General features: G+C 45.1%; 3 protein-coding genes and 1 long non-coding RNA gene across 6 annotated transcripts in view; 3 read left to right on the forward strand and 1 right to left on the reverse strand.

Moving 5' to 3' along the window:
* dlgap1b (discs, large (Drosophila) homolog-associated protein 1b) overlaps window positions 1-9563 on the forward strand; it is a 40370-nt gene extending 30807 nt beyond the window's left edge. The window contains exons 7-10 of the mRNA XM_084703138.1: window positions 3374-3810; window positions 4843-4934; window positions 5238-5390; window positions 6094-9563. Coding sequence (XP_084559264.1) covers window positions 3374-3810; window positions 4843-4934; window positions 5238-5390; window positions 6094-6309 — 898 coding nt within the window. The 3' untranslated portion in view covers window positions 6310-9563. The remainder of the gene's footprint in view (window positions 1-3373; window positions 3811-4842; window positions 4935-5237; window positions 5391-6093) is intronic.
* A 1383-nt stretch (window positions 9564-10946) lies between these two features.
* Window positions 10947-15989, reverse strand: tgif1 (TGFB-induced factor homeobox 1). Of its 3 annotated transcripts, none has more exons than XM_084702420.1 (4): window positions 15876-15989; window positions 15647-15798; window positions 13535-13764; window positions 10947-12656 (listed from the first exon to the last, which is right to left on the reverse strand). In XM_084702420.1, exons 2-4 carry the CDS (start codon window positions 15660-15662, stop codon window positions 11982-11984), a joined length of 921 nt encoding a protein of 306 aa, XP_084558546.1. In that variant the 5' UTR covers window positions 15663-15798; window positions 15876-15989; the 3' UTR covers window positions 10947-11981. The 3 variants fall into 3 exon arrangements, with proteins under 3 accessions (XP_084558546.1, XP_084558547.1, XP_084558545.1); XM_084702421.1 differs by having other exon boundaries at window positions 15869-15921; XM_084702419.1 differs by having other exon boundaries at window positions 15647-15923.
* Window positions 15990-17866: 1877 nt separating this feature from the next.
* On the forward strand, window positions 17867-19716 carry otud1 (OTU deubiquitinase 1). Its single transcript, XM_084702426.1, has one exon. The coding sequence runs from the start codon at window positions 17874-17876 to the stop codon at window positions 19317-19319; it is 1446 nt and encodes a 481-aa protein (XP_084558552.1). The 5' UTR covers window positions 17867-17873; the 3' UTR covers window positions 19320-19716.
* Window positions 19717-22507: 2791 nt separating this feature from the next.
* LOC146275044 (uncharacterized) lies at window positions 22508-23279 on the forward strand. Its single transcript, XR_014766241.1, has 2 exons — window positions 22508-22571; window positions 22965-23279. It is a non-coding gene; the product is annotated as an uncharacterized LOC146275044 (long non-coding RNA).
* Window positions 23280-27500: the final 4221 nt, after the last annotated feature.

A 27500-nucleotide genomic window follows, 5' to 3' on the forward strand; every position in this document is an offset into this window, starting at 1 on the left:
CGGGGAGTGTGTTGGCGGGGCGGGGGGTGGGGGAGGGCGGGGGGTGACATAGGAGCATTTTGGCTTCTTCTTGTGCTCCCTGGTGTAAGCTACGACACGGTCAAGTCCAGCCCCCCTTCTGTTTAGGCTGCACGTTGAGCGCCGGATGCCTTTCTGCTAGCTCACATAAGGGGGAACAACTGACACACACATTCTCACACACACAAAGCTCTCTCTCACACACACACATACATATACACATGCACACCATTTGCATTAGCTAGAAGGAACCTTTCTTGGTTCCTTGGGTTGAAAGAAATGTGTCACACTAACTTATGTACAAACACACACACATGTGACCCACTACAAATAGTGACTCCTCTGTTAGGCAGCCACAGCTGAGAAGAGGTGACCGATTTGGCCTCCTGTTGTAAATGGATTTCACACTATCTACAGTGGCTTGCTGTAGCAACCGCTGGTTTGTCCTCACACAAATCCATCCCCCGCTACACACACGCACACCCACGCACACAATATGCTCTCAGTATTGGTTCAAGGTCAGGGCTGAGCGTCTACATCAAACTGAGGAATCTGAGGTGGGGTGGGGGGAGGGTGTTCTGGAAGGGTCTACGCTGACTGACCAAGCAGGGAGAGGGAGGTACAACTCCTCTCACCTGCCAAGGCAAACATTAACTCCTTAACTTTTCAGAGGGTCCACTGAAGCTTAGGTTTAGTGTATCTGTGTGTGTGTGTGTGTGTGTGTGTGTGTGAGAGAGAGAGAGAGAGAGAGAGAGAGAGAGAGAGAGAGAGAGAGAGAGAGAGAGAGTGTGTGTATGTGTGTGTTTGTGTGTGTTTGTGTGTGTGTGTGTGGGTCCTGGGAGGTCCGGGCTGAGTGCCCCCTAACACTGAATTCCCAGACAGTGAGAGTGCAGTTCTGCCTCGGCCTTTCCTCTCCAAAAAAATGAATACCGTCATCTGTGTGTGTGTGTGTGTGTTTGTATGTGGTTTATGTGTTGCCATATGAGGTCATAACCTCACCTTAGTGTTTGAACTCGGCTGAAGCCAAACCAAGAAGGAGTGGCGAAGAGTAAAAGAGATGAACGCTACAAACGACGTGGACTACAGTTCCCTGTGCTCAGACACGTTTATTCTCAGAAGCCGTTCTTCGAATACATCAATCCCCCCCCATCCTTTAAGACCTGAAGACATGAGCCCAACGACATGTCTTTTTAAACAGTTTACCAACGCTAATCCGCCAGCACACAATGCAGACGTGTGCAGAGTGAGTCTGTCAAAGGGTGTCAGTTTATTCCATACATTTCCTTGCACCAAGTGGCTTTAGCAGACACCGGAGACATGGAACGTCAACCACCGCTCTGGGGAATGACGTTGTGTGGAGGCGGTCTTGGTGACTCCACCATGCACACCAGCAGGCCCTCACAGACCTCCCAGGGTGCTTCTCAGTAGGGAGTAGCCTACACATGAGCCCTCGCTCTTATGGATATTAGCATTAGCATGTTAGCTCGAATGCCAGCCTGTTTTGCTTCAGTGTGAGGTGAAAAAAAGTCCAGCAAGTCTGAATGTGAGAACTAAACGATCTAAAATGTCTATTAACCTATTTTAACCAAAAGGTCAACTAGGACACATTGTAATGCAGCAGAGGGGAGATTATAGTGTCTGCAACAGAGGGCTGGCTTCCCTCAGCAACCTCTTGATGTGATTTACTGGGCTCTCTGAAGCATCCCACCTGACTGTAACTAAAACCTGTAGAACACATTGTGCCCCCCCCCCCTCCTTTGTCTCTCCTTCCTTTCTTCCTTTCATCCCCTCACCCTCCTTTCTCTGTCAGTCTCTCTTTCTTTTATGCTTTCTTTCTTCCATCTTATCCTATCTACCTATGTCTGTCTGCCTGTCTCTCTCTTTCTCTCCCTTATCCTTCCCCTATATCTACATCTCTCTCTCTCTCTCTCTCTCTCTCTCTCTCTCTCTCTCTCTCTCTCTCTCTCTCTCTCTCTCTCTCTCTCTCTCTCTCTCTCTCTCTCTCTCTCTCTCTCTCTCTCTCTCTCTCTCTCTCTCTCTCTCTCTCTCTCTCTCTCTCTCTCTCTCTCTCTCTCTCTCTCTCTCTCTCTCTCTCTCTCTCTCTCTCTCTCTCTCTCTCTCTCTCTGTGTGTCTGGCCTGTGTTTGGCCTTGGCTCCTCAGGAAGTTGTTAGCAGCCTGATAGAAAGCAGACTGAGGTCATTACGACTGCACACCTGCTATGAGGAGAGTTACTCTTTAACTGCTCTGCACACACACACACACAGACACACACACCCTTACACACAACACACACGGTCTCTGTTTTATCTATCCTAGTTCTCCCCCGCTCCCTCTCTGTCTCTCTGTCTGTGTTCACGGAAGAGAGGAGATGAATGGCCGACGGAGGTGTAGATGAATGGGTAGAGCAAAGGAGGGTGGGGGGAGTGGCCGGAGATGGGGTGAGGCAGACTGATGGAGGGAGATCTGTCACCCCGCGGGCAGGTCAAGCCAGGGTGTGTATGTGTGTGTGTGTGTGTGTATATACGTGTGTGTGCTTGGGGTTGGTTTTTCTTTTCTTTGGCTGTTTGTGAGTGATCTGTCGTTGGGTTTCTTATACACGGTCTGAAAAGTTAGCTGTCATTGAGCATTCAGTTGGCTCATCTCCCACCAACACAGCTCCCTGCCTTTGGCCTCTTATTCAGAACTGTGTGTGTATGTGTCCTGGTTGATTCTGTCTGTGCATGACAGTGTGACAGTGTGTGTGTAGGTTGGCACATTATACTGTGGGAGTTGGCAAAAGGATCTCTTTACAGGCACAAAGGCTCTTGAGCCAAATAAAAAATGTCCCTTCCCTGGCCCCCTACAACACACACACACACACACACACACACACACACAGCTAGTCCTGAGGGTGTGTTATCAGCACGGAGGCAGGGTGAGTGATGACTACACACTTCAGTGCCTCTGAATCAACCAGGTAACAGCACACACACACATACGCACACACACACTCCCGTCAAATTCAATGCTATCTGATGGGATCTGTGTGTGGAAGCAGGGTCTCCATCTGTTGGAGTGTCACACACATTTGTCTACCCAGTGGTTTGAGCTGTTGACGATCTGGTACTTTCTAAAATGACCTGAACTTTACCTGAATTATGTCAAACAGTAAGACGCAAACAAACTTTAGAACGTCATTTTTACCTAGAATTTCCCCAATTTTCAACTGTATTTATGACTCGATGCAGCCTGAACAGTCTTTGACTCGACCCATAGAACACTCCAAACAAAGCTGTTTGGAAGGACATGCGCTACATTCAGTGTGACGGCATTTCCATGGCGCACGCCAACCCTGCCGTCTCCTCCCTCCTCCAGCTACCGGCGGATGACCCGCTCCAACAGCGTGACCGCGGCCGTGCAGGCCGACCTGGACGACCCCAGCGACCCGGCGGGGACTCCCCTCCCCCCCCTGCGCCACTGCGCCACCATGCCCCGGCAGCACTCCCGCGACGCCGCCACCTCCACCGTCAGCATCCAGGGCTCGGGGAACCACTACCACGCCTGCGCCGCAGACGACAGCGACAGCGGCGACGCGGGCTTCGACCCGTCCATCCTGCCCCCGCCCGACCCCTGGATGGACAGCGTGGCGGGAGACGCCCCCGAGGACCCGCTGCCGGGCGTGGCCGGGCGCTCGCTGTGCCGGAGGGACGGACGCTGGTTCCTCAAGCTGCTCCAGGCGGAGGCGGAGAGGATGGAGGGCTGGTGCGGGCAGATGGAGCAGGACGAGGTGGAGCACGAGCTGCCGGAAGAGGGTGAGCCTGCTGGGAGCTTTCTGGGGGCGCAAGTGTGTGTGCCCCTCGTGCGCTCTCCTCCCGCTCCCTCTTTCTTCCCCTTCTCTTCCCGATTGTCTCTCCCTCCGTCTCTCTCTGCCCCTCCACGTGTCACAGACTAAGTCAGTGTTAGACAGCCCCTAGAGCTCCCTACAATGGCTGCTTGTTGCAGTGGCTGTCAGGCCCCCTCTGGTTGTTTCGCAGACATACCAGTCATAGTTAACAGTGTCGAGGAAGCCTGTGGGCCCGGGGACACATTTGTCTGTGAGATACACTGTTGAACCCCCTTTCATCACACACACTCACACAGCAAAACAATGTCTACAGGGGTTTTCATCCAGCCAGCCCTCGTAATGAGCTTATTCTAGGCAGCTGCCAAACTGTGCATGTGCGTACGCACGCGCACCACACACACACACACACACAGTCTCCATCTCTCTTTCAAAGACACACACACACACTATGCAAAGTTGGTATGAACAACACTTGGCGCTAGGGTGGTTCATGTCCTCACTATGTAACTGGCTTCTTCTCCCAAGTGCCATTGCGATTCCATCCCCCCAAATGCACAGCCCCCCCCCACCCCTCAAATCAACAGACAGTCTGTTTTCATTTGAGGCGGATGACTGTTTTCCTGTGCTGTGATTATATTTGAGTTTGGCCTGGAGGCTGCTTTCTCAGGACATACCCCCTGTCCACCTCAGAGCTCGGCGGGAAGCTGGGCTTTGTTTACTTGGTGCGCAGGGTAAACACTCCCACCTCTCATCAAAACGCTCCGTTTGAGTTCCCTCCTTCCTATGTTTGTAGTCGTCCGCTCTTCAAAAGGCTCGCTGCTGGACGGCACGCCTCCGACAGGACTGGAGGGAAACCTTTCATAGCGGTTTAATATGTACATCGCCTTTTCGTGGTTCAGTGAATAATGATGTTTGTTTTTTTGGTGTGGTTGTGTGTCCAACGCACGTGTGTTTTTCTTTGGTGTCTTCTGTGTGTGTGTGTGTGTGTGTGTGTGTACAGTCCTGGGGAAGATCCGCAGTGCGGTGGGGAGCGCCCAGCTGCTGATGTCCCAGAAGTTCGAGCAGTTCAGGGAGCTTTGTGAGGAGAATCTGGTATGCAACCCCCCACCCCCTCCCCCTCGTTACATCACACCGCACACAGATAACACTGATAACCCCTGGCTCATACATAGAGCCTGCACATGGAGAAAATACAGCCTCATCATGTGACTGTGGCTCTAGCTATGATTGGAGCAGGGAGGATTTGTTGTCTTATGTGTCATTGGAGCACAGCAGACGAGGCTGAAGGGGGTGATTCTGCATTGGCTGCTGTGTTAGAATACAGATTGTGACTTTCGGTAGGTCCTGTTGTGAATTTCATGAACCTCGGTGTGTGTGTGTGTGTGTTTGTCTCAGAAGCCCAACGCCCACCCCCGACCTACCTCCCAGGACCTGGCTGGCTTCTGGGACATGCTGCAGTTGTCCATTGAGAACATCAGCCTCAAGTTTGATGAGCTCCACCAGCTCAAAGCCAACAACTGGAGACCCCTTGACCCCCCTGAGATTAAGGTGCCCCCCAACCCCTCATACCCTAGATGAACCCAATCACCCACACTGATTTATTCAAATCTGTTTTGATTCGTTCAATGTGCATACGTTTCATATTGGAATGCCCTTTGTGTCGGCATGGCTTTACACTCATTGCTGTGTAATTGTCACACACACACACACACAGGTGCACACCTTTTGTTTCGTGTGTGCGCTCATTGTTTCAAGTGCACTTTTTGATGTAGCATGCCCAGATGTTGTGTTTTCCTGACTTGTCGTGTTGCCGGTATGCTTGCCTGACCACTCGTATGTGTGTGTGTGTGTGCTTTGTGTGTTTTGTTTGTCGACAGTGAGACGCACTTGAGAAGTCACTCTACCCGCCATGCATCGTGTGGGGACGTGGGAGGGGGGCGGGCGGCCTCCCTGGCCTCCCCGTCTCTGTCCCCCCACACACGGCTGCCACCGCCACCCACGCACTCTCACCCCGCGCCACCGTCAGCCATAACCTCATTCCGAATGCATGCAAACGGCTGCGACACTGCACCGTACTCTCTCTAACCCAATTCAAGATGGCTGCTGTTATAATGTCTGAAGCGCTCACACTCTGACTGCTCCTTGCATCCATCTTGTGATGTGTTAAGCTCCAACCGCCCGGCAAGGGTGAGGATACACCCCCCCCACCCCCGTAATCCGACTGCTTGACTGTTTATTCCTCCTCATCCAGGAGAGACGGATGGCCCCTCCTGTGCCAAAGAAGCCCCAAAAGGGCCACCCTCCCCTGGCTCGAGACCGCTCCCTGGAGAGCTCCGAGCGCCAGCGCCTGGAGGCCCGAAAGCGCCTTCTGGCCGCCAAGCGGGCGGCCTCCGTCCGACAGAGCTCGGCCACTGAGAGTGCCGACAGTATCGAGATTTACATCCCAGAGGCACAGACCAGACTATGAGACGGACATGCGCAAAGTCAACACACAGAGACGCACACAGCAACATGTGACCCAAACCCCATACATACAGGTGTGCTCCAGCACCTCGACGCACACACAAACACTGTAACACAAACTGTGGCACTGAATGGCTAGGGTAGGGCTTGTAATATAACCCCCGTCTTTGTTGACTTCCCATGAACAGGGTGGGGTCTGTCAAGGTGGTGTTGGTTCCTCCACAAATGTATATTTATTTATTTATAAACTCTCCTTTAGGGGGCCAAAAAAGTCCTTAGCTTTCAGCTTCTGCGTAGCACTCCCACGCCACTTTCGGTTCCAAACGTGTTTTGATCCCTTCGTTCTCCATGTTCAACACTCCATTACACGACCTGTCCACCCAAAGCAGGCAGGTGTAGCACTGGGGCGAGGCACGTATCTCGTTACGGATGTATTGAATTGGCAGAGCAGGAGACGAGAGAGAGATGGAGAGAGAGAGAGAGGGAGAGGGAGAGGGAGAGGGAGAGGGAGAGGGAGAGGGAGAGAGATGGGAAGAAGGGAGTGAGAGAGAATGGTACAGAAAGAGAGAAAGACAGGTATGAAGAGAGATTACAAAGAAATGGTGAGAGAGAGATAGAGGAGCAGAAACAGAGATGGAGGGAGAGATGGAGAAACAAATGGAAGTAGGAAAGAGAGAGGGTGGACCTAGTATTACAAGGGTGTAGCAGGTCATCCTTTGGATTGTCTCTCCTCTCCCCTCTTTCTTCTTATTACGTCCACTGTCAGTGAAAGCATTTTCATATAAGACATAGCCACATACAATGAAATATACATATTATATACCATGAACACTTCTCATTTGAATTCCAGACAAAGCTGTACGTATTGTATCAATCAATGTAGGCCACACCAAATCATATATAGTTAGTTGTATAGCATATAACACTTTCATTGAAACTCTGATTAACAAAACACAACAAACATGTTTTTACAGGTCCTCATGCTCTCTACCATTGTTTTCTGTGGTTCAAATTTCTCCTGTTTGGTGTGGCCACAGACAAATGTACGTATATGTGCAGTTTTCTGCATTTCAGATTCACAACGAATATTGACACACTGGGTTAGGGGTGGTAGATTAAGTTATTTATATTTTATATATCTACTTATATTATCTATATATATATATACCTTATATAAATACACCTATATTCATATAGGTCTTATGTAGAGTAACCAAATAACTTCACAAGAAAACATCCATGTCTTATGACAGGGCTGTTGTTCTCTAGCCTGTCCCAGGGGTCAGAGGTCAGAGGTCACAGGCTCAGGCAGGTCACCCAGGTGTGATTTGGTTCTGGAATAAGCAATGTTGGTTTGAGGTCAGGTGTGCTCTGTTGTTGGATCTGGAACTGTTTATTCACAGAAATCATTAAGTTCACAGAGTAAAGGACACACCTGTGAAATCAGGGTTCGTCACAAGAAGGTATGTGTGTGCATCCGACCGCTTGTACGTATGTGCGTGTGTATGTACGAGTGGGTGTTTTGAATGTTTGCTTGTGTGTGTGCTAGTTACAGAGCAGGTGCCGATGAGACTGGCGTAGCGCGTTGTACCGTGCGTGTGGAAGAGACTTGTGTTTGTGGGTTTCATGCTTGTTTAGAAAGTGCTTTCTTTTTTCAAAGGTCAAATGTTTTCAAAGATCAAATGAGGCCCGCAAGACAAGCAAAGTAGCAGAATCGACACACTGTAAAACAAGAAACACTGTCCATCATTTTAAACTGAGCTATACATACTGTTACCACTGTATTATACGAATGCTGACTCAAGATCATTGGTATATCATTTATTTATGTATTAATCTTTTTGTCTATAATATTGTACTGAAACCATAAGGTATCCTTGAGTTACCTACAGTGAGGTCATCGCTAGTACAGATATCATGCCCAACATGTTACAGTATTTAATTGTACAAACAGAAATAGGTTAGGTTGACAACTTGTCAGGCAAAATGGATGTTCTTTTTATATGTGCGTGTTTCTCATTTCCCATGCTAGTTCCCATGCTAGTTCCCATGCCAACTTTTTAAAAGTGAACGTTCATAGTGTTTTATATCCATGTTTTATTTATTTGGAGAAAAAATATTGTTTATTATGGTGATTATGATTATTATGCACTGAAAAGGCCCATATACTGTGTTTATAATTGTTCTATGTTTTCTCTTTGGCATGACAGGCACTTTTATTTCTTTTTTCAGTAATCAGCCTTAATTTGTAATGTGATAGTTGAGCACAAAACAGCCTCAGGGGAAGAAGCATATAATTTGTGTGTGCGTGCGTGTTTTGTTCGGTGTGTGATATTCATGCCTGTGTGTGTGTGTGTGCTATAATTGCGTCCCATGAAAAGGCTTTGTTTCCCACTGTAAACACACCCACATGATATATCATGAGGCTGCACGGTGCAACATCATATGAGTGGAAGTCAATTGTGATTGAGTCCTTTTTCATGGAAAAAACACTGTCAGAAAGCTCCTTTCCCTCCATGCAAATCTAAATCAGTTTGCCATATCAAGACGTTTGGTCCACATGGATTTGAAGACAGATCTCGAGCTACATTACTTTCACAGCCTACGGTTTTGATCCTAGCAGTTGGGTTGGTACCTATGTCCTGGATTTCAATGTAGTTACTCTAGATGGGTGATAGGTGCTCCATAGGCACCTAGCAAAAATCCCTTGCCATTTTTGAGAGGGATAAGGATGTTATTTATAGAAGTAGTCATAGAGAGAAGTATTCTGTTTCTTTGTGGTGAGGTTATAATGAGGTCACTGTACTGTATGATTTGATTTGACACTGGAAAAGTAACCCTATAGATTTACCATTTTGTCATTTAGGTCCAGATACTTTTGATACTTCTTCTTTTAACTCCTGTATTTGAAATAATTAAATTGTTGGTAAAAAAATGAATTATTTATGTTTATTATATAATAACATATCATTATACCCTGCCATACAGGGGGTCGAAATAATAAACAGAATGTTGGATTGTGGGTAATTGCCAAACTAAAGACTTTGAAACAATCCTGGCAGTTCTGAGAGAAAGATGTAGCAACAAGAAAAGCATTCAATGAACATTTGTACATAAATGAATGTTTCCCTAATGTAAAACAAAACATCAATCAAATAACATATTACGCAGACATACATTTTGTAATTAATGTTATTACACTGTTGATGTTATGGCACGTGTATGAAAATCTATCAGCATTAAAAAACCTTAATGCCATCATTGTATTGTCGCTGACTGCATATATTCCAGTGCAGGCTAAACATGTGTTCCCATTTTGCACACAATTAAATCAGATTAGAAGTTCCCCTTCTGTTTTCTTGGCATTTCCCTACCACAGAGGCGGGACCCCACAATTAGACTGTAGTTTTGGCCTTGGATTGGCCCTGCAGGAGGACTACATGGTGATTCGTCACTACACACATCAATCAACCTCGGCAGGCAGTGAGCTGACCTCAGCGGCCAAAGTCCAGGAGGAAAATCATGAAGGCAGGGACTCACAAAACATCTTTCCTCGATTCCTTAGTTCATTCTTGCTTGCTTCTTTCCTCCTTGCCTGTTTTCTCACACGTAGTAAGGCCCCACGTTCCACCCCCTTCTGACTGTTTTTCAAGGAGCCAAGCCGACTGACGTAAAAGAAGGGGAAGACTTTTGAGACTCATCTGTCAGTCTCTCCGAAGACATCCTTCTGTTTTGGCTCTAAAGGGTGTTGTGACCCTCATTAGTGTTTTGTCCCCAGGGTGGGGTCTTCTTCCACCAACAGGAATATCTATCACTTCTGTCAGGCTGTCATTCACGGGAGCCAGATCAAATCACACTGTGCATTTGTCTTCCTCATCTGTTCACGATCAGACTCAGGCACAGCACCTTATTCATCACATGAATGTGAACGACTATCACAAATGAACATGAGTCTTTATCTGTTTCAATCCAGTTATACTTAAAATAGAGGTTGTATTTTTACAACAACTGAACAACAACTTATTAAGGCCAATTAATTAGGGCCATCTGATCCTTAAGGATTGGAGCAGGAGGAGGAGGGAGCAGCTGTCTGGCCCGGCCATAAACAACGTGTGAATACCCAGAATCCTCTCTGTTTTAATCTTGTCTGCAGAGTGTATACACACGCATACACACAAACACAGCACCTCCATCTTGGCAGGAAACAGTTGATCTCTGCTGTTAGCCGTAGCCGTAATTCATGCAGGATTATGCTAATTGCCGGGAGCTCTTGTAAACCTCTCTCCCAACCGTAGGAACGCCTAGAGATGAGTCATCAGACACGTGGAAACACGTCTGTGACAGCACACCATTTCATTCCTCCCTCTACTTTTCACTTTTCTATAACATTCCCCGTCTCAAAAAGAGGCGTATGTGACTCACTTGTTAGTCGTTAACTTTCAAATGCCCCCAAGCTATATGTTCTCTGGTTACTTTAATTAGCTTGCAGTATGGCTGACATACCTTTACCCATCAAGATTTGTGTTGCCTGTTGTTTTTCCAGTTAGGATCCTTTTTGGGGAGACTCCTCAAGCTAGATTCCTCAGTTGATAAGATAATGAGGTCATAGGCCTGTGAAAAATGACACTGAAACTGGCAAAGGAAATTTGTAGAAAACAAAACTTTATTTGAATCCCATGTGACCCCTATTTGCCACAAACATTGCACAGTATGAAAAGAAATCACATCATTGGGCATCATGTCACATTAGCTATACACATGGTCCTTTTGTACATGAAATGCTTTCTTTTTGTTTAGTTGTTTTTTGGTGATTTTGAGATGCTCAGTCTGGTTGTGATACGATAACAAATGCAAAACAGACCTACATAGTGTTATACTTCCAGTCCACTGGCCACTGCTACTCTGGGTGAAGACACAAGGTTCAGACTAAGAACCTGCTACATACCTCTGAATATGTTCATCTGAATAAGTTCATCTGAATTCCCTCCGAAGGAAAAACAACAAAAAAGTTCAACCAGAAAAAAAAAAGAAGAAGTTTCCTTTGAAAAATAGTGAAAGGAATAGTAACAAAATAGAACAGGCAAAAACTATACTCTTATCATGAAAACACATAACACTTACTACAGTAGTGAATAGAGTTCCTCGTCGATGTCCAGAGCAAAGTATGATTAAGACACAGAGATGAGTCTCCTGCCGTCCTGCTGTGCAAAAGAACGGAGGGGAGTCAGATCGATCGCAGACAGATCACTGAAATGTAAAAGAACCCATCCTCAGCAAAGGAGAAGGGGAACAAAAAAAAAAAAAAAAACACCTTTAACTTGGGAAATCAAAAAGGAAAGTTGTATAACAGGCAGCTTTTGTCCTACATTTTTTGGTCCTGTGTGCAAAAATGATACACATTTAGATACATACGCTTGTATATGAAAAAAACAAAACTCTCCAAGGCACCTTAATACAGTCTTTTTTCTTTCTATTACAAAAATCCACATCAGTTTTGATTTTTACCAAAAATAGAAATGACCAGGCGTCTGTTGACGTGGGTTTGTTCTCTGTTGCGCACACCGACAAGTTGATTCAACTCGCAGAGACAAGTTCCTCATGAGAAACGAAACGAGTTGATTCTCTATTCCTTTTTCCCCCTCCAGCTCCATCTTTCCTCTCTCTTCCTCCCTGATCTTACGAGACCCGTTGCTTGGCCTGCATCTCCATCTCGGCCGCCCGTTTGAGGGCCACATCCACCAGGAGCTGGAAGCCGCTGAAGTCCTGGGTGAGGTCTGGCGGGGTGGGGGGCGGGGTGTTGAAGAGCCCACTCTGGGGGCTCATGCTCCCCTCCAGGGTGGTGGTGGTGGTGGTGGTGGGAGGGATGGTGGTCTTCTCAGCGGGGCTCTCCAGCACCTCCTCCTTACACCTGAGCAGCCCGCCCAGAGCAGCCGCCGAGTGCAGCAGCTCCGCCGCCCTGTCTGTGTTCAAACTCAGGAAGTAGGGAAGGGAGGCGTGGCCTGGCTGCACGGTCGCCGTGACAGTGGTGTGACAGATGACGGACGGGCGGGCGGGGGCGGCCACCGGCGGGGACGGGGAGGCCGAGGTGGGGGAGGAGGACGGGGAGGAGGTCATCCTCAGGACGCTGGGGACGTCGGGCTCGAAGCTGGAGGGATGGAGGCCACGCTTGTCGTAAGCGTCCTCCGTGCCTGTGGCCGTGGCGGCGTGCTTGGGCGACTGGGAGTTGTCGGAGAAGCTGTCGCCCGCCTTGCTGCCTTTCCGGGAGATGGTAAACTGGTTGGGGTCCTTGCCGTCTTTTCGCAGCAGCTCAGGTAGCAGTCGTCGCCGGGCGTTGATGAACCAATTACACACCTAGATGAGAGGAACCCAGGGTAAGTCACACCGTCTTGTCGGACTGAGATCTCACTTGAATTTCACTGGGTTTCACTTGAAACTAAATGTGTACTATTTACAAAGCTGCAGTTCCCTTTTGAACACTTGCACAGTGTGACCTTGTTTTTTTTACAACAACAACCAAATAGTCAGAATTAGAATGTTTGAATTTTTGCTGGTTCTGTGTTAGAACTGAGACTTATACAACTAAGCCGTTGGCTAATTTTTCTCTAAATCCTTTTGTCATCTATATGAAGAGAGTCAACTTTCTCCCTCTTGTGTTTCTTCCCCCACTCTTTTCTCTCTTGTTCCCAGTCTTTTGTTGGCCGTGAAGGGCCCAGTGAGCCCAGCAGTTCTTACTATGTAAATGACTCTGCATTGTTCCCAGACAGCTGGGCTGGATAGGGCTGGAGGGAGGGAAATTCCTGACTGCCTTAGCCAAGCCCTCACCACACGAGGAGAGTGAGGGAGGGAGGGCAGGAGAGGGGTGGGAGGGGAGGGGGGAGGGGGTGAGGGAGCAGTTTGCTCAGTTGCCTCTGCTCTCAATGTGTATTCATTTAAAACGGTCTCAGACCGAAAGGGAGCAATACTGTGGAACGACTCACTACTCAAACTGAACGTGTCATGGTTTCTTTGTTCATGTGTCATAAAAGACAAACAAACAGGAAATGATCCCAAGATGGGAACACCGTCATTGTTTTCCCCTCAACGGCTAGTCTGAGCACAGCGGCTGATCATATCCTACAACTTAGTCATGAACCTCAGAGGAATGTTTCTCAGGCTCAGATACTTTGCGCTCTCCTTTGTTTTCATTTCCCACCAACTCCAGCTGTATGGCCACTGCTGTGGGTGCCTACCTGCAGGGTGGACAGCTGGGTCTGGATAGACAACAGGGATTTCTCCTGTTCAGAGGGATAGGCATTGTAGCGATGCTCAAACAGCCAGTCCCTCAGGATCTGGACAGACTCCTTGGGCAGGTTCCCCCTCCTCTTCCTCTTCCCGCTCCCCCCTGAGCTGGATGATAGGTCCAGGGGGGCGTCCATGCCGTCATCCTCGTCTGTCTCGCTCCCTGACAACATCATCATGCCTGTGGGAGGAACAAAGGGTGTGTATGAGGAAAGGCACACTACAGACTGACTACACAGTGACATCCAAGTCCAACACACCGATCTTTCAGCCGATATGCCACATAACGACTGTGCCAGCCGGCTTGTCAAACACTAGCTGTCTCAAATGCAGCTGATGTGTCAGAGCCAAGCTGTCAAGTTCAGCCATGTGATTCATGCCGGGGGGGGAGGGAGGGAGCAGAGGGAGAGCGTCACAAAGGCTGCTCCGACGCTGTGTCAGTTATGAAAACCTGCCTCAACAAATACTGGAGGGCCTACTGTAGAGAACACACACGCCAATGTGTTTAGACCAGACATTGCAGAGACAGGGCTGGAAGTTGACAAGACATAACACAGTAGTTATATCAGCGGCAAAATATCCCACTTCCTGCACTACTAAGTTCTATTCTATGCTACAGACAATTCTAAAGTTCCAGACAATAATCAAGTTAAGAACATCTGTAGTTCCTTAAACATGTGAATTATGTTATCTATATTAGTTTGTATGATTTTCTATAGTCATTCTTAATACAGCTTTGGAGTGTAAATTGATTGCTAGTGTTAATACAGTGAATACGTCACAAATTGCCAAATGTAAACAAAACTGGAGACACTTTGTTGACACCGTTAACAGATCCACTATTATTTTTAGTCAATTTGTAGCATTTTTTTTTTACTCTTGCTTGCTCACAACTTGCCGCTCAAAGTGTTCTCGAAGTTAGTTCACATTTTGCTTTAGTGACGGGATGGGTATTTTAATAGGTTTTCAAGATTCTAACATAAGGTGGTTAAAGTTGTATTGACACGTGTAACAGGTCTGTATGTAAACTCCCAAATAGCCTGTTCTTGGTGTGGTTGGAAATGGAGAAGAACTTCTCGAATGAAATTCACAGTATGAGATAATTACGTAGGCTTGAACAAGAGAAGGGGGAGGGGGGACCTGTTGCAAATCTGCGTCTAGAGACTAAACAAAAGAATCTTGGTCGTCGATCTGTTCTTTCAATATAATTCAAATGTTATTGAAAGAAAACTTACTATACCATGAGTTTATTCCTAAGTACTACATAAATGTCACCGAATTTGGTATTTAGTGACCACAACTGAATTTATTTTACAAGTTTAAACAGCGTGGAGAAGTTTTCTATTGTGCTCACACGAGGTCGAAGAATGCGAGAGCAGTCTCGCAGAAGGAAAGCAAATTGAAACTTCACAAAGGAAGTCAAAATTGAGTGTTGTGTAGGTCTGGATGTAGTCACTTAGTAATAAGGAAAGCATTTTTGTCTCTGGTATATGGAAACTATGTTGCTTCTACACGAGGCGAGGTAGCTACTTGGCCAACACGTCTCAATCCCTGCCTATGGCACAGGAAACGTATGACTAGTGGAACGTCTTAAAAAAATTAAACATTTAGGAATACTCCGAATGATGACGTGATTACGACAATATACCACTGGCACATTCACCTTTAAGGTTTGGTTCGTCTAGGCTCATTTGAATCAGAAAGGTCCTCATAAGTTTTACCAGTCCACAAGCTAAGTTAATGTAAACATAATAATTGGGTCGGGTAAATCTCATATATACTCTTAACCAAATAGGCGTAAAATACGTGTAAACAACTAAAGAAAACTAGAGATGATTCTAGTTTGTTATAGTTCTCATAACGTTTCCTATCAAATTTGACAGCCCGTCAGCACATGGGAAAAAATCCTGTTTTGTCTGGAGCGGAAACAATAGGCTGCATGGCTTGCAGTGAAAACACCATTACATTGTGTCCATAGCAAAATATATATTTGAAAAGCATGTACATAGCTTATTGATATCTATGTGACATTGCAGACCTAGACAAATTCAAACGCAACGTACCCTTTTTTGTCTTCATGTCCGCCAGAAATCCCCTTTTCACGGTGGCCACGAGAAAAGCGCAGTGTTTTTTTTTTGTTTTTTTTTCCTCTCCTTCGATTTAGTCCTTGCCGTTCTTCTTTCCCAGGTATTCCCCACACGTATATTCCAAGTGGCTGCAAATGTGAAATTAGTTAATATCCTTTTCGTTTTAAATGGCCGTCGTTTTATTTGCTAGAGACTTACAGGGTACCTGAGATCTGCGCCTCTCTTGGCTTGCCTTTCTCATTCAATGTGTGTTTGATCACGAAACTGGGTGACAGCTATCTTTGACAGCTGCGTGACTCAACGCTCGAAGATCCTCCCACTTGGAGAGAAGAGGAAAAATCTGTGACATCAGCATGGCTTGAACATTGACATGGATACACTTTTGCATCTGAAGCTCATACAACCCATGTTTTCATACAAATTGTTAATGTAGTGTTCCTCTCATCCCATCAATAAATTGGAGATAAACAACTGTAGTTTTTTCTTATGCTATTTCTCCTGCAATAGAGTTGGCCTGGACAAATTCATTAACCAACATGATATAGTTCTAGGCTGATAAAATAATCATTACAACATATGTTGCATTTGTATTTGAATTGAGGCTTGAGGCAAGGACATTGGCGTATTTAACAGGTCAGGTTTTATCAGCTGCATTGTCCAGTTATCGTCATGCTGTTTTGTAATCACGCTCAGTGTAGTAGGACGCACGGGACGCGCTATCATCTCGTTAATGGTTTTTGTGTCTGAATGGCAAGACAGCGTTATACTTCTGGAAATCTAATTGTGCATAATCTACCGTAAAATTGCATACTGGTGAACGGATACTTTCAGTAGCCTGTGTTTTTCTGTATTTAGATGGCGGGAGTAAACATTACAGTATGCGCAAAACAACGGCCCACGTGTTGAAATATGGAATTACAGGAGTATTATGGAAGCTTGCTGTCAAATTGTGTTTGCATTGGTGCTATAAGGCATTATTAGGGTTCATTTCGGAGTACGATTCAAGTACAGCCGATTCCTCGACTGCAAAATCACTATGCATATAGGCTACTGTTAATTTGCACGTTTCATTTTATGCTTTAAAAACTAAATTATGTTGTCAACCCCGATTTTGGTACATAAAGATTCAGTCATTCGTTTCCCATAAAGAATTTGTAAAAAAAAAATTTCAAGCTTCAGGGCTTCATTCTGCAATTTGTCGCCACCAGGTGTTTAGGTTGCTAAATCGCGTATGCGTCACAACTCCTGGTATCAGGGTGCACTCTACTGGACACATTGTGATAGGCCTAAAGCTTTTTGTTTTTAGAGTTGATCTACTTTTAATCACACTGATCAGACTAACAATTGTTACCAAACTTTTAAACAACAAAGTTGTTTAATCGAATCAATAACATCTTTAGACAAAAGTTGAAATGGAGAGAGTGAGAACCACGGGTAGACTATTTGTTGCCTCGAATGCTGTATCTGTGTCTGATCTGTTGTGTTGTGGTCTGTGCACACACATACCAGGTTAGTGATGTCAGCAATTCAGCCAGTCTTCTTGTAAATGTAGACTGGTTGGCTATTCGGTTATAGCCTGCAAGTCAAGTGCAATCTGAATTTACGCAAACTAATCCAAGGAGATTCTGCCTGTAATGGGACAAGACGACAGACGGTCAAAATGTGTTTAGTTGATTATTTATATGGCCTGTTGTCCCATTGGATGTATCAGAGATCACTTATGTTTTAAACGTTATTGCTGTTAGTTGTAGGCCTATAGGTAATGGCCCGATAGTCCAAACGTGAGAACAAACAGCCTATAGTCAGTAAATCTGTTTCTTAATTTGAGTTGGAACTTAACTATGGGTTAAATCTATATGATTACATTTGCATTAATCATGTATTTAATTTTGGTCCGTAACAATGTGCATGATGTCGTTTTTGGCAAGCATTGCGCATTCCATTACAACGACGCCGCCCTGACGTGGCTGTCTGGAGCAAGAGAAGATCTCAGTGTTCGGTGACACATCAAATCCTTCGCATTCTCTCTGAGGTAATTTACCCCTTTACCATGGTGTGCACATCTTCGGTCGTTGACCATGACGGAGCCTGAAGAAGAGAGCGTCCGGTTACACTTTTCGTGTCTAAATTTAGGGGAACTGTGGTGACGCAAAATGGCTAAACTGGGGTCCTCTGTGTGACAACGGGAACAAGACTCGGGTCCATGGAAACGTTCTCTACAACTTTACTGTTATTGATGACAACGTTTATTTTTAGTGTGTGCTATCATCCTTCCACTCCGGGCTCTAGCTTTAGGTATAAAGGACAGGCTTTCAAAATGCAGTTGTACAGCAGTGTGTTGACACACTACCCTGGATCCTCTCGAAAAGTTTCGAAAACGATCACAAGTGGTACCAACGATTTGACCACGACTGCAACGAACTCCTCTGCAACAGATAAACAGGAATTCATTGGTGAGCGAACGTCGACCAACGGACATCCAGAAGGAGAAACTAACTCTGTGGCCAATATGTCTGCTTTTTCATGTTATGAAGCTGCTTCAATGAAGCCAGTGTACTTCACATCACATGCAGAAATAATCATTCGGCGGCCCGACGGAGTGAAGAGGTCTGTTCCTATTCATATTGTAAAAGAGACCAGACGCAAACGGTCATCTCCAGACACCTTTGATGTGAGTCCGGGGCGTGATGTAAATAAGTTGGACAGGCCTACTGAACTTGCTGTGGACTTACTTGGTCACTTGAACAGAAGAGAGGAGCAATTTGTTGAATTTCCAGGGTTGATCGAAACCTCACTGATCGATTGCGGAAACGAGGAGCCAAGATACAGAAAATGTGAAGAAAGGATGAGACGGCTTATTTCGAATGATTTCGTCGTGAAAAGTGACGTTATCAATGCGGAAAACAAGCATAGCAAGGAGGTCATGGCAACGGAGGCAGGACAGGATATCATAGATAAGCAAGGTGATGTGATCTGGGATCTGGACTCTCCATCAGCTGAGCACGTCTTTGAACTACGTGTCTTACGCGAGCCATCTCCCCAGAAACAGCCAGATGACATTGACGAAAAAGTGACAAGGTACTTGGCTGAAGTAGAAAAACAGAACAAATACCTCCAGGAGAAGCACAAGTACAGATTTCAGATCATCCCAGATGGCAATTGCCTGTACAGGGCTGTTTGTAAAGCAGCTTATGGAGATCAATCGATGCATAAGGACTTGAGAGAACAGACAATGCACCATATAGCCGACCACCTGGATGAGTTTAACCCCATTATTGAGGGTGATGTGGGAGAATTCCTCATTAATTCGGCACAGGAGGGAACATGGGCTGGTTATCCGGAGCTTTTGGCAATGAGTCAGATGCTTAACGTGAACATCCACCTGACGACCGGAGGAAGCTTGGAGAGCCCAACAGTGTCGACCATGGTGCATCATCTCGGTGAAGAAGATGCGTCCAAACCTGCGATATGGTTGAGTTGGCTCAGTAACGGCCACTACGACGTTCTTCTAGATAGATATCTTCCCAACCCAGAATATGAAGACTGGTTCCGCCACTCACAAATACAAAGAAAACGGGACGAAGAGCTTGCAAAGTCAATGGCTGCCTCACTGTCTAAAATGTACATTGAGCAGAATGGACCCATGTAAACCACATGTGACATGTATCCTGCTGTAGGCCTGAGGCTATAGGCCCTTTATCAGGCACTGGTTGCACTTTGATTCCGCGTGACTCCAACATTGCCTTAACTTATTTTTTGTAATGTGTTTTTTGACAAATTTGACAGAAGTGCAGAGCACACCTTCATAGTTTGCTAATGGTCTAGACCAGATGGCTTTTAGAGCCTGCGTTTTCATATTGTAGCCTATTTTTCTTTTCATTTGGGGTGATTATTATTATCATGAGCTCTAAGCACTTATTTATTTGTATTGCAGCTAATTCATACTATTTTCTATTAGTATTAGGCCTATTTCTATGATTTTAGGCATGTTTTAAGTGCTTGATGCACAAATGACAAAATCGTTGAAATAAACATATGAAATTGCAGATACTGGCTATGGTTTTTATTATAGCCTGTGACAATGTAGACTTGCAATACATTCACAATAGATCCTGATGTTTTTATTCTGCATCTACACAACTACTAAATGTAATGCTGTGATCCAACATAATGAGGTCCAACACATGGACCGGGGAATATTTTGTTAAAGCTTAGTTACAGACATGTCAACATTTTGATTAAAATCACTGTCACGCACTACTATTGATACAATAGGTTATTCCTCCTAAGTCTGATTAGGACTTTAATTGATACGTCCGTATTTCATTTCCGTTCTGTAATTCAGTGACTGGCCTGATAATGTCAAAGTTGCAGGTCTCTTTTTCTGCTAATTCCGTCTGCTGGTGTGTTCCACAGCACCAGTAGATGGCGTGTTAGATTCCAAAATCTCACTAGTATTGAAACATTGATGTTAACGAGCATACATCACTGTCAGTTGCCAAGACACAGGTGTAGGTAGGACCTTAAATTGCAAGTTAGTCGACAGACTGCTGGATGATTATATTATAACTAATCAATAGCTAACCAATGTTTAAAACATCTTATATTTGTCATATTAATACAATTTACATCTTAAATCTATAAGACACGGTAAATCTGTTAAAGCTAACTGATAGACTAGTTATTTCCATACACAAGATTTAGGCTGTGTGATATTGGGCGGTCATTTCGCTACTTAATTTGCCATAACGGTTATTCACAAATATTTTGAGATCCTCCTTTAGCTGTAATATGTGATGACGTAATTCTGCAGTTTTTGTGGTTTGGAGGAAAAAACTTTGTAGGTTGAAACAGCATCGTTGAAGTCCGATAGTTTGAGCCCCTCTACCTTGCTCTCTGTATATGGTCCAGCTGGAGCTACTCACTATGCGCGCACAGTAAGGTGAGCGTGGACGGAGAAACCGCAGTATTGGCGTCTCCTGCGACTGTCTAGTAAGGAGGAAAAATACTTCAGTGACAGACAGTGGATTTGGATGCCAGCATAAGAATTTCCGACTATCAGTAAACAGACAACCAGTACAAATAGCTCCATCCTCAGAAGTTGTTGGATACTTTGAAACAACTGCGACCAAAAGAACCACCGTGGTGCAGTCGTGTTCCCGACTTTACAGACATCGACAATGTCGGGACATCGGGTGCAGTTCGCAGACCTTCCCTCCAGTGACCACAAAGGAAGCCCCAAATTACATAGTAAGTAGCTTAACATGAAAGCTTTTGTGAAGAGAGTCGCCTCTTATTTTCTGTTGCTGTTGACTTTTTAAGCTTTTACACACTGACCTTGAGAAATAATTTCCTTTTGTTAATTTTTTACTATTTTAATATCGATCAATGACATCTGCATACATGTTTGATAAGCTTAGACTGGTCTCGTCTGTAGCATTTTAAACTGGTTCAACTGTCTATTAAAATTGATTTATTTATGCCTAATGTTCATGGCTTAATTGCGTGATCTGACTGTAAGGTCAGATTTTGTTGAGAAATTGGCTATACACAAATTATTAATTTGATGTGATTGTCCCAAATCACTAACAGAGTGTTTTAGTGACCGTGCAGTCTTGAAGCATGGTTAAATTATGGTTTATTTGGATAGCTGCTGTATATTATCATTTTAATCGGTGTCCAATATGATGAGGATTCCATTAATCACAAATGATTAGCTGACTAACTACAGGAATACTTACTGTTTTAACGCAATCTCTGCCTCTGTCTACAAGTCAACATATTTATTGTACAGGTCCATACAAATAGCAGTGGATACTTTTATGTTACTACTGGTGTTTGCCAAGTTCCTTTGAACTTTGAGTCTGTATTTGCAGCAGCTATAGGCACTGGTGATGTGCTCAAATGTGGTTGTGCCAGATGGTGCCTGCAATGTCACACTACATGCGTCATGTTTTGTAGGCATGACTGGACTGTCATTGCGTGTGTGTGTGTGCGCACACGTGGATATCGTTGTGTACGTGTGTGCATGTGTGTATCCCTCACCTGTGACCCACTGTGTGTGAATCAGCACTGGGATTCAAGCCAGCTCCTCATCTGGCTCACTGTATATAGGGGTCAATCTACTCATCACACGGCCGTAGGTATCTCCTGATACGTTCAACTCAAAGTGGCGGATGCCCTTGCAGTTTATTGGTAATCTGCTCAGCGCACTCCCATCTAGGGGCCCCTAGGCAGATTCAGAGTATGTGCTGAAGGAGGGAGTCTGTCACTCACAGGGCGCCGTGATGTGGAGGTGACACTCATCTTGTAACCTATCTTAATTTACTGGGTGCATTGTTGCGCAACGCATCACTCAACTAGAGCGGAGATAGGAAGGCAACAGAGAGACAATTGCTAGACTGTGTGCGTGTCTGTTTGTGCGTGTCAGTTTGTGTGTGTCTGTTTGCACATGTGTGTGTCTGTGTGTGTCTGTGCATGCGTGTCTGTTTCTGTGTGTGTGTGTGTCTGTTTCTGTGTGTGTCTTTTTCTGTGTATGTTTGTGTTGCAGAGTAGTGCCATAAGATAATGCAATGTTGTGATTGATACTTGCTTGTAATTGTTCCAGCAGGACCTCCCCTTTGTGCTGCAGTGTGCGTTCATTGTGAGACATGGGGCCCATTGCCACGGTGACGAGATGAGTGACAGGCCATGTGAGCCAGAGCCCAGTGGATGTCAGCCAGGTTCTTCAAATCCCTCTAGAGTAGACACACAGTCCTATTAGGTCGTTGAACCGGTATTTTTGTTTGTGTGAGTGTGTGTGTGTGTGTGTATGTGAGTGTGCAAATGTGCCCTTTAAGCACCAGTGGACACAACTAGTTTCAGAAGGTGCATCTGTTCACCCGGGCTTAAGAGTATAAAGGTAAAAGTGAATTTTGAATTGTGTATTAGAAATCTTATGAAATATGAATATGCTGTTTTAGGTTCCAAAAACACATTATAGAAATGTAGGTTCTGTGAGTCATGTCCAGAATGGGGCGTTTGTTTGGTAGGCCGAAGGTTAAAAAGTGCTGAGTTCAGTGAGGGGTGATATTGCCAGTGCTTGGGTTGTTTACAAGCTTGGGGCAGGCGATGATAAAATGGCCTCTTCAGCAAAGCAGCTCCAGATATTGTGCACCCTCCTCCCCTGCCTCCTTCTCCAGACCCTTTTTCACTCGTTTGTCCCCATCCCCCTCTTCCTGTGGTCCAGTGCCAGGTGATGACAGTGTCGAGTTTCAAAATCCAACTCTCTTTCCTTCTCTCTCTTTCACCATAGTAGGATTAAGTCACAGCTGCTGAGCTTACTGGAGTCCAGGCCTGTCTCTCTCTCAGGAGTACCACAGCCAAGGCAAGAATATACATCTGTGATTCAGACAGGGGGATGTAATATCAGGTTACATAGTATCTAGGCTTGGATCAGACGACACCTGGATCCCAGCAAGAGACTATGACTTCATCCAGTTTCATATACCAACATGTTAACCAATCATCTTTGAATTAAGCAAATTCATTTTGTATGAGTTTGACAAAGAGTATTGGCGTCAACTATACTGAGACAAATGGGATGGAATAAACAAACCCAATGAGTCAAGCGGGTGTTTTATGGAAAGCAGTGTTCATAATATACTTGTCATATACTGTATGTGTTACGAACGTTTTATTGCAGTGGCCCATGGCCATTTATACATCCTGTGCCATTGGAGGAATGTGGTGGTGGATTATGTAAGCTTCAGTCAGAATCCCACAAGTGTTTGTTTGTTACTTTTATAGAAGCATTGCCATTGGCACATCCGGCATATCCATGCAATATTCTTAGAGTGACAAGGTCAAACCCTCACCTGCACACACTGGCACACACTCGCACGCATTCTCACTGTGGCCTCGAAATAGTTGGCCAGGTCAAATCTGTTCAACATAATCACTTAACAGGTCGTGTTTGTCAGAATGTCCAGAGAGTAACTCTAAACATCGTAGCTCGCTATCTCACTCCTGGGTCCCAAGGCGTTCATTCAGTGGACATGAAGAGTGCTGTGTGGGCGAAAATAATCACACTTTGTGCTTTTTTTACGGCCTTAGGAATGCAGACTGTGTGTGTTCCATGTTTCAGTGTGTGTGTGTGTGTGTGTTTGCAATTGAGTGTGTGTGTGTGCGTGTGGGGGGGGTGTCTCTGTCTCAGAATACTTAACTCCAGACACAACATTTACAACTCCCAAGTGTAACCCACGGATGAGAAGAGGTGAGAGTGACAACCTCACAAGAGCTCAACATCTAAACATAGCATGTGTAGTCTATTCAGCACCAGGCTTACAGCACCCGAAGCGTCCCGATCACTCTCTCCTTGGTGGTGCATGTGAGCACGCTAATGGGGGGGTGAAACGACCCGACCACATGGCCTGCCTGCCTGCCTGCCTGCCTGCCTGCCTGCCTGCCTGCCTGCCTGCCTGCCTGCCTGCCTGCCTGCCTGTCTGTTTTCACATCAGATTTAAGGCTGCTCCCTCAAGAGCTCTTAAGTTACTCTGCGTGAAGCTATATGTTTTAAAGTGCCCTCGGCCGCCTCCTCCCCTCCTGCAGAGGCTTGCTCTTGTTTTATCCACTCAGACCAGGAGGGGCGACTGTCACAGATAACGTAATAACAACCTTGACTGCATGTCAAGCATGGGTTTTAGTGCGTCAAATGCTTCCACTGTTTTTATAAACGCAATAATACATGCCACCTCTTTGCTCACGGTCTCTTTACTATATTTGTTTCAGTCACATATCCACGGCAGTCCCTTTTTTTCTGTTGACATCATTTTTTTTGTCGTATCCAATTATCCTATCATTAGACGTAGGTATGTTTAGTTGGTTTACTTTTAATTGACCCACCTGCTGTGCATGCTTTGAAGTCCAGTGTGGCACCATGTCTATAGTGTGGGTGGTAGTTTTGATGTTAGTTCTGACGGGAGTTCACAAGAGGTCACTGGCAGGAGTCACAAGGCAGCACGACCAGGACGTGTCCTTGTGCGGGGTGTGTGAATGAAATGACTGCCTTTGGGCTGTCTAGATATCAGTGGCAGCGGTCCTCTCTTGCTCCGATAATTTCCTCATATTCATGTTTCTGCTGTCTCCTCCATATCCTCTCTACTTTCTGATTTAGGAGAATTGGATATCACTCGTTATTTCACCAGCACGGAGAAGATTTCTCTCCCGAATCCAGTTCACGCTAGAAATGTATTTGGTTGTGTTTCCCTCGCCTGTTGATGTTCATTTTTCATGACATTATGAAGTAGCAGGGTAACACCAAGCGCTTAGGCCATTCTGTTGACATTTAGCTAGAGGGAGTGTTTATAACACACAAACACATAGTTCTAGAAATGACTGGAGTTTAACCGCAGCAATGTGGAATCAAAATCAGTGCCTGACTGAAAAAAAGGATGCAGCTGTGAGAAATTTATGTCACACGCTGAATGAAAAGTCAGGGTGGGACAGGATTTCATTATATATTATATAAATGCATATATTTAACACCCAAAATAATTTTGCCATTGCTTACGCTGTTCATCAACAATTTAAAGAAAGCACACATTACATGGTTATTTTAGTATTCCTTTCCAGTTAATATGCTTGTTAGCACAGTACTGACGGATTAGGAAAATGCTAGTTTCATTTTGTATAACTTGAAACCCCATCTCCTCCATCGTTAGTTGATATTCCATGGAAGCACCTTACAGCAAAAGAGTAGACTTCTTCCAGAGTACATCTGGCCTATCATGGTATCTTCCTCTGAAAACATCACCTCTGTCTTAGAGTGGATCTCCCTTGGATCAGATATAAATTACCCATCTTTCCACCTGTGCTCCATCTCTCCATCTCTCCTCCTCCTCCTCCATCGGTGTCATAGGATGCTGATGGAATGTGAAGAGGAACCAGATGTTCCTCCGATTGTTGCAGCCGGCTCCTCAGGGATTCCACATTTATGAAGTTCTGGAGGATGGTTTCTCTGGTCAACAATGAAAGAGTTCAGGAGAGTGATGTTAGTTTGAGCCATATTTATTTGGTAGTTGCAGTGTTTGACTTTGTCTTTGAAATTCTGATTTATTGGTAGAAAACTAGTAGTGAAGATAATGCAAATACTCAACAATGTGCATGGCCAGTTCAGAAACAAAGGTTCAGTATATTTCTCAGAAGTTGAGTAATATGTATCCAAAATAGTGCTAGAACACATGGCCTATCAACAGTCAATCAAACCACAAAATCAATCCCAGTATGGTCTGAAATGGTGGGTGTCAAAATAGTTTTTCATTGGTTGATGTGATACGGGAGGCCCAAGAGGTCTAAAATTGCCACAAAATCTTGATTCCCTACGCCTTTAGCTGTGTTCCTGAAATAATCCTCAGGATCATTTGGTGATTAGTGGGAATCTGACTTGTTTCTGCTCATGTGCGACAGCATGTTTCTCTGTCTGCAGACTTTCCCCTCTAAAGCAGTAATGATCCTTGATACCGGCCCTGACGGCCCTCTTTTGAAAGGGACTTGGGGAAGCACAATTACTTTCTACTACACAGATTACAATGTCCAATAGCCCCTCATTTTAAGACACATTGAGATAATGTTCAAGAAAGCAAACTAAACATGGTGTCGGAGAGATGGCTAGTGTTCAGCTGTGTGTGTGTGTAGGTGTGTGTGTGTGTGTGTGTGTGTGTGTGTGTGTGTGTGTGTGTGTGTGTGTGTGTGTCTGTCTGTCTGTCTGTCTGTCTGTCTGTGTGTGTGTGTGTGTGTGTGTGAGTTAACTTGGCCAAACCTGATAAGTGTTATCTCAGTCAGTCTTTAGGCTCATGCCGACTCCATTAAGTCTGTTATTTACCCAATTAAATTGGAATGAGTTTCTGAATCAGTCAGACGATCAGGATCACTGCTGGGGAGGATGGACCCAATGAACACAAACACACACACGCACTATATGAGAATTCACCATTGAATTACCTATAATGTTCCTTTGACATTGTTTTGTATTACCCCTCTAGGTAAAGACCTGTTTGGGAAATGTAACTTCACATCAGAACAGTAGCAGTTCTGGATTGTTTGGGTGTGGTCTGTTATATCTCAGGATGGAAGTAAATGGGAAAGCATCCACTCCCAGTCAATAACCGCAACCAGCTTCTGTCGGTTTGATAAATGTGAGGTTCATGAGGCAGGGTATGAGTGGGCGTGTACAAGTGAAACAAAAACTTGTGATTGGGCAGGAAGATAACAGCACTGAGAGGGGGGTAGGGAGGAAGCAGAGTTTTCCAGAGAAAAAGAAAACTGCTGAGAAGCAGTTTGGGGGTGTAGGCTTACTTCAGAAGTGCCAAACACTCACTTTTAATCAACTCTAAAAAGCACCTACAGATGTATGTGTGTGGTCAGTCTTGCTCCCTCATCAGATTGTAACGAGCTCTCTTTAAAAGTATATTTCCTTTCCATTTTTTAATTAAACAATGACAGCCAATGCAGTCAAAAGAGCAAAAACGGTCATTTAATCCACAAACTTCATCCCCCCCGACTCCTCGGTTAAAAAAAGGAAATCATTATGAGGCCAATGCACTAATCCAAATGTTAGTTTGTTTGGGCATAGCTGTCAGTTCAATTAATCCAATTGACTCCCAGCACTGTGCGTATGCCAGAATGCCGAACACTCTTGGTTGGCAGACGAGCAGCCAGGTATTAAGGGCTGACACAAGCCTTGGTTCTAGCCAGGAACTTGATCTGAAGATAAAGGCTCATCACTTAAAGAGAAATGCCTAAAGAGTTCATCGGTAACACTTTGTTAAAACCACTCTTCGAGATCACACAC

The sequence above is a fragment of the Hypomesus nipponensis genome, chromosome 8 (assembly GCF_054491055.1).
Source record: "Hypomesus nipponensis isolate SF chromosome 8, ASM5449105v1, whole genome shotgun sequence".
NCBI lineage: Eukaryota > Metazoa > Chordata > Actinopteri > Osmeriformes > Osmeridae > Hypomesus > Hypomesus nipponensis.

Bases quoted from the DNA above. Each gene is read 5' to 3' on its own strand.
- tgif1 (XM_084702420.1), bottom strand. The intron at 12,657-13,534 runs GTAGGCACCCAC...CCTCTCATCTAG, and splicing joins CCCAGCTGTCCACCCTGCAG to GTGTGTAATTGGTTCATCAA.
- otud1 (XM_084702426.1), top strand. From the start codon at position 17,874: ATGGAAACGTTCTCTACAACTTTACTGTTATTGATGACAACGTTTATT.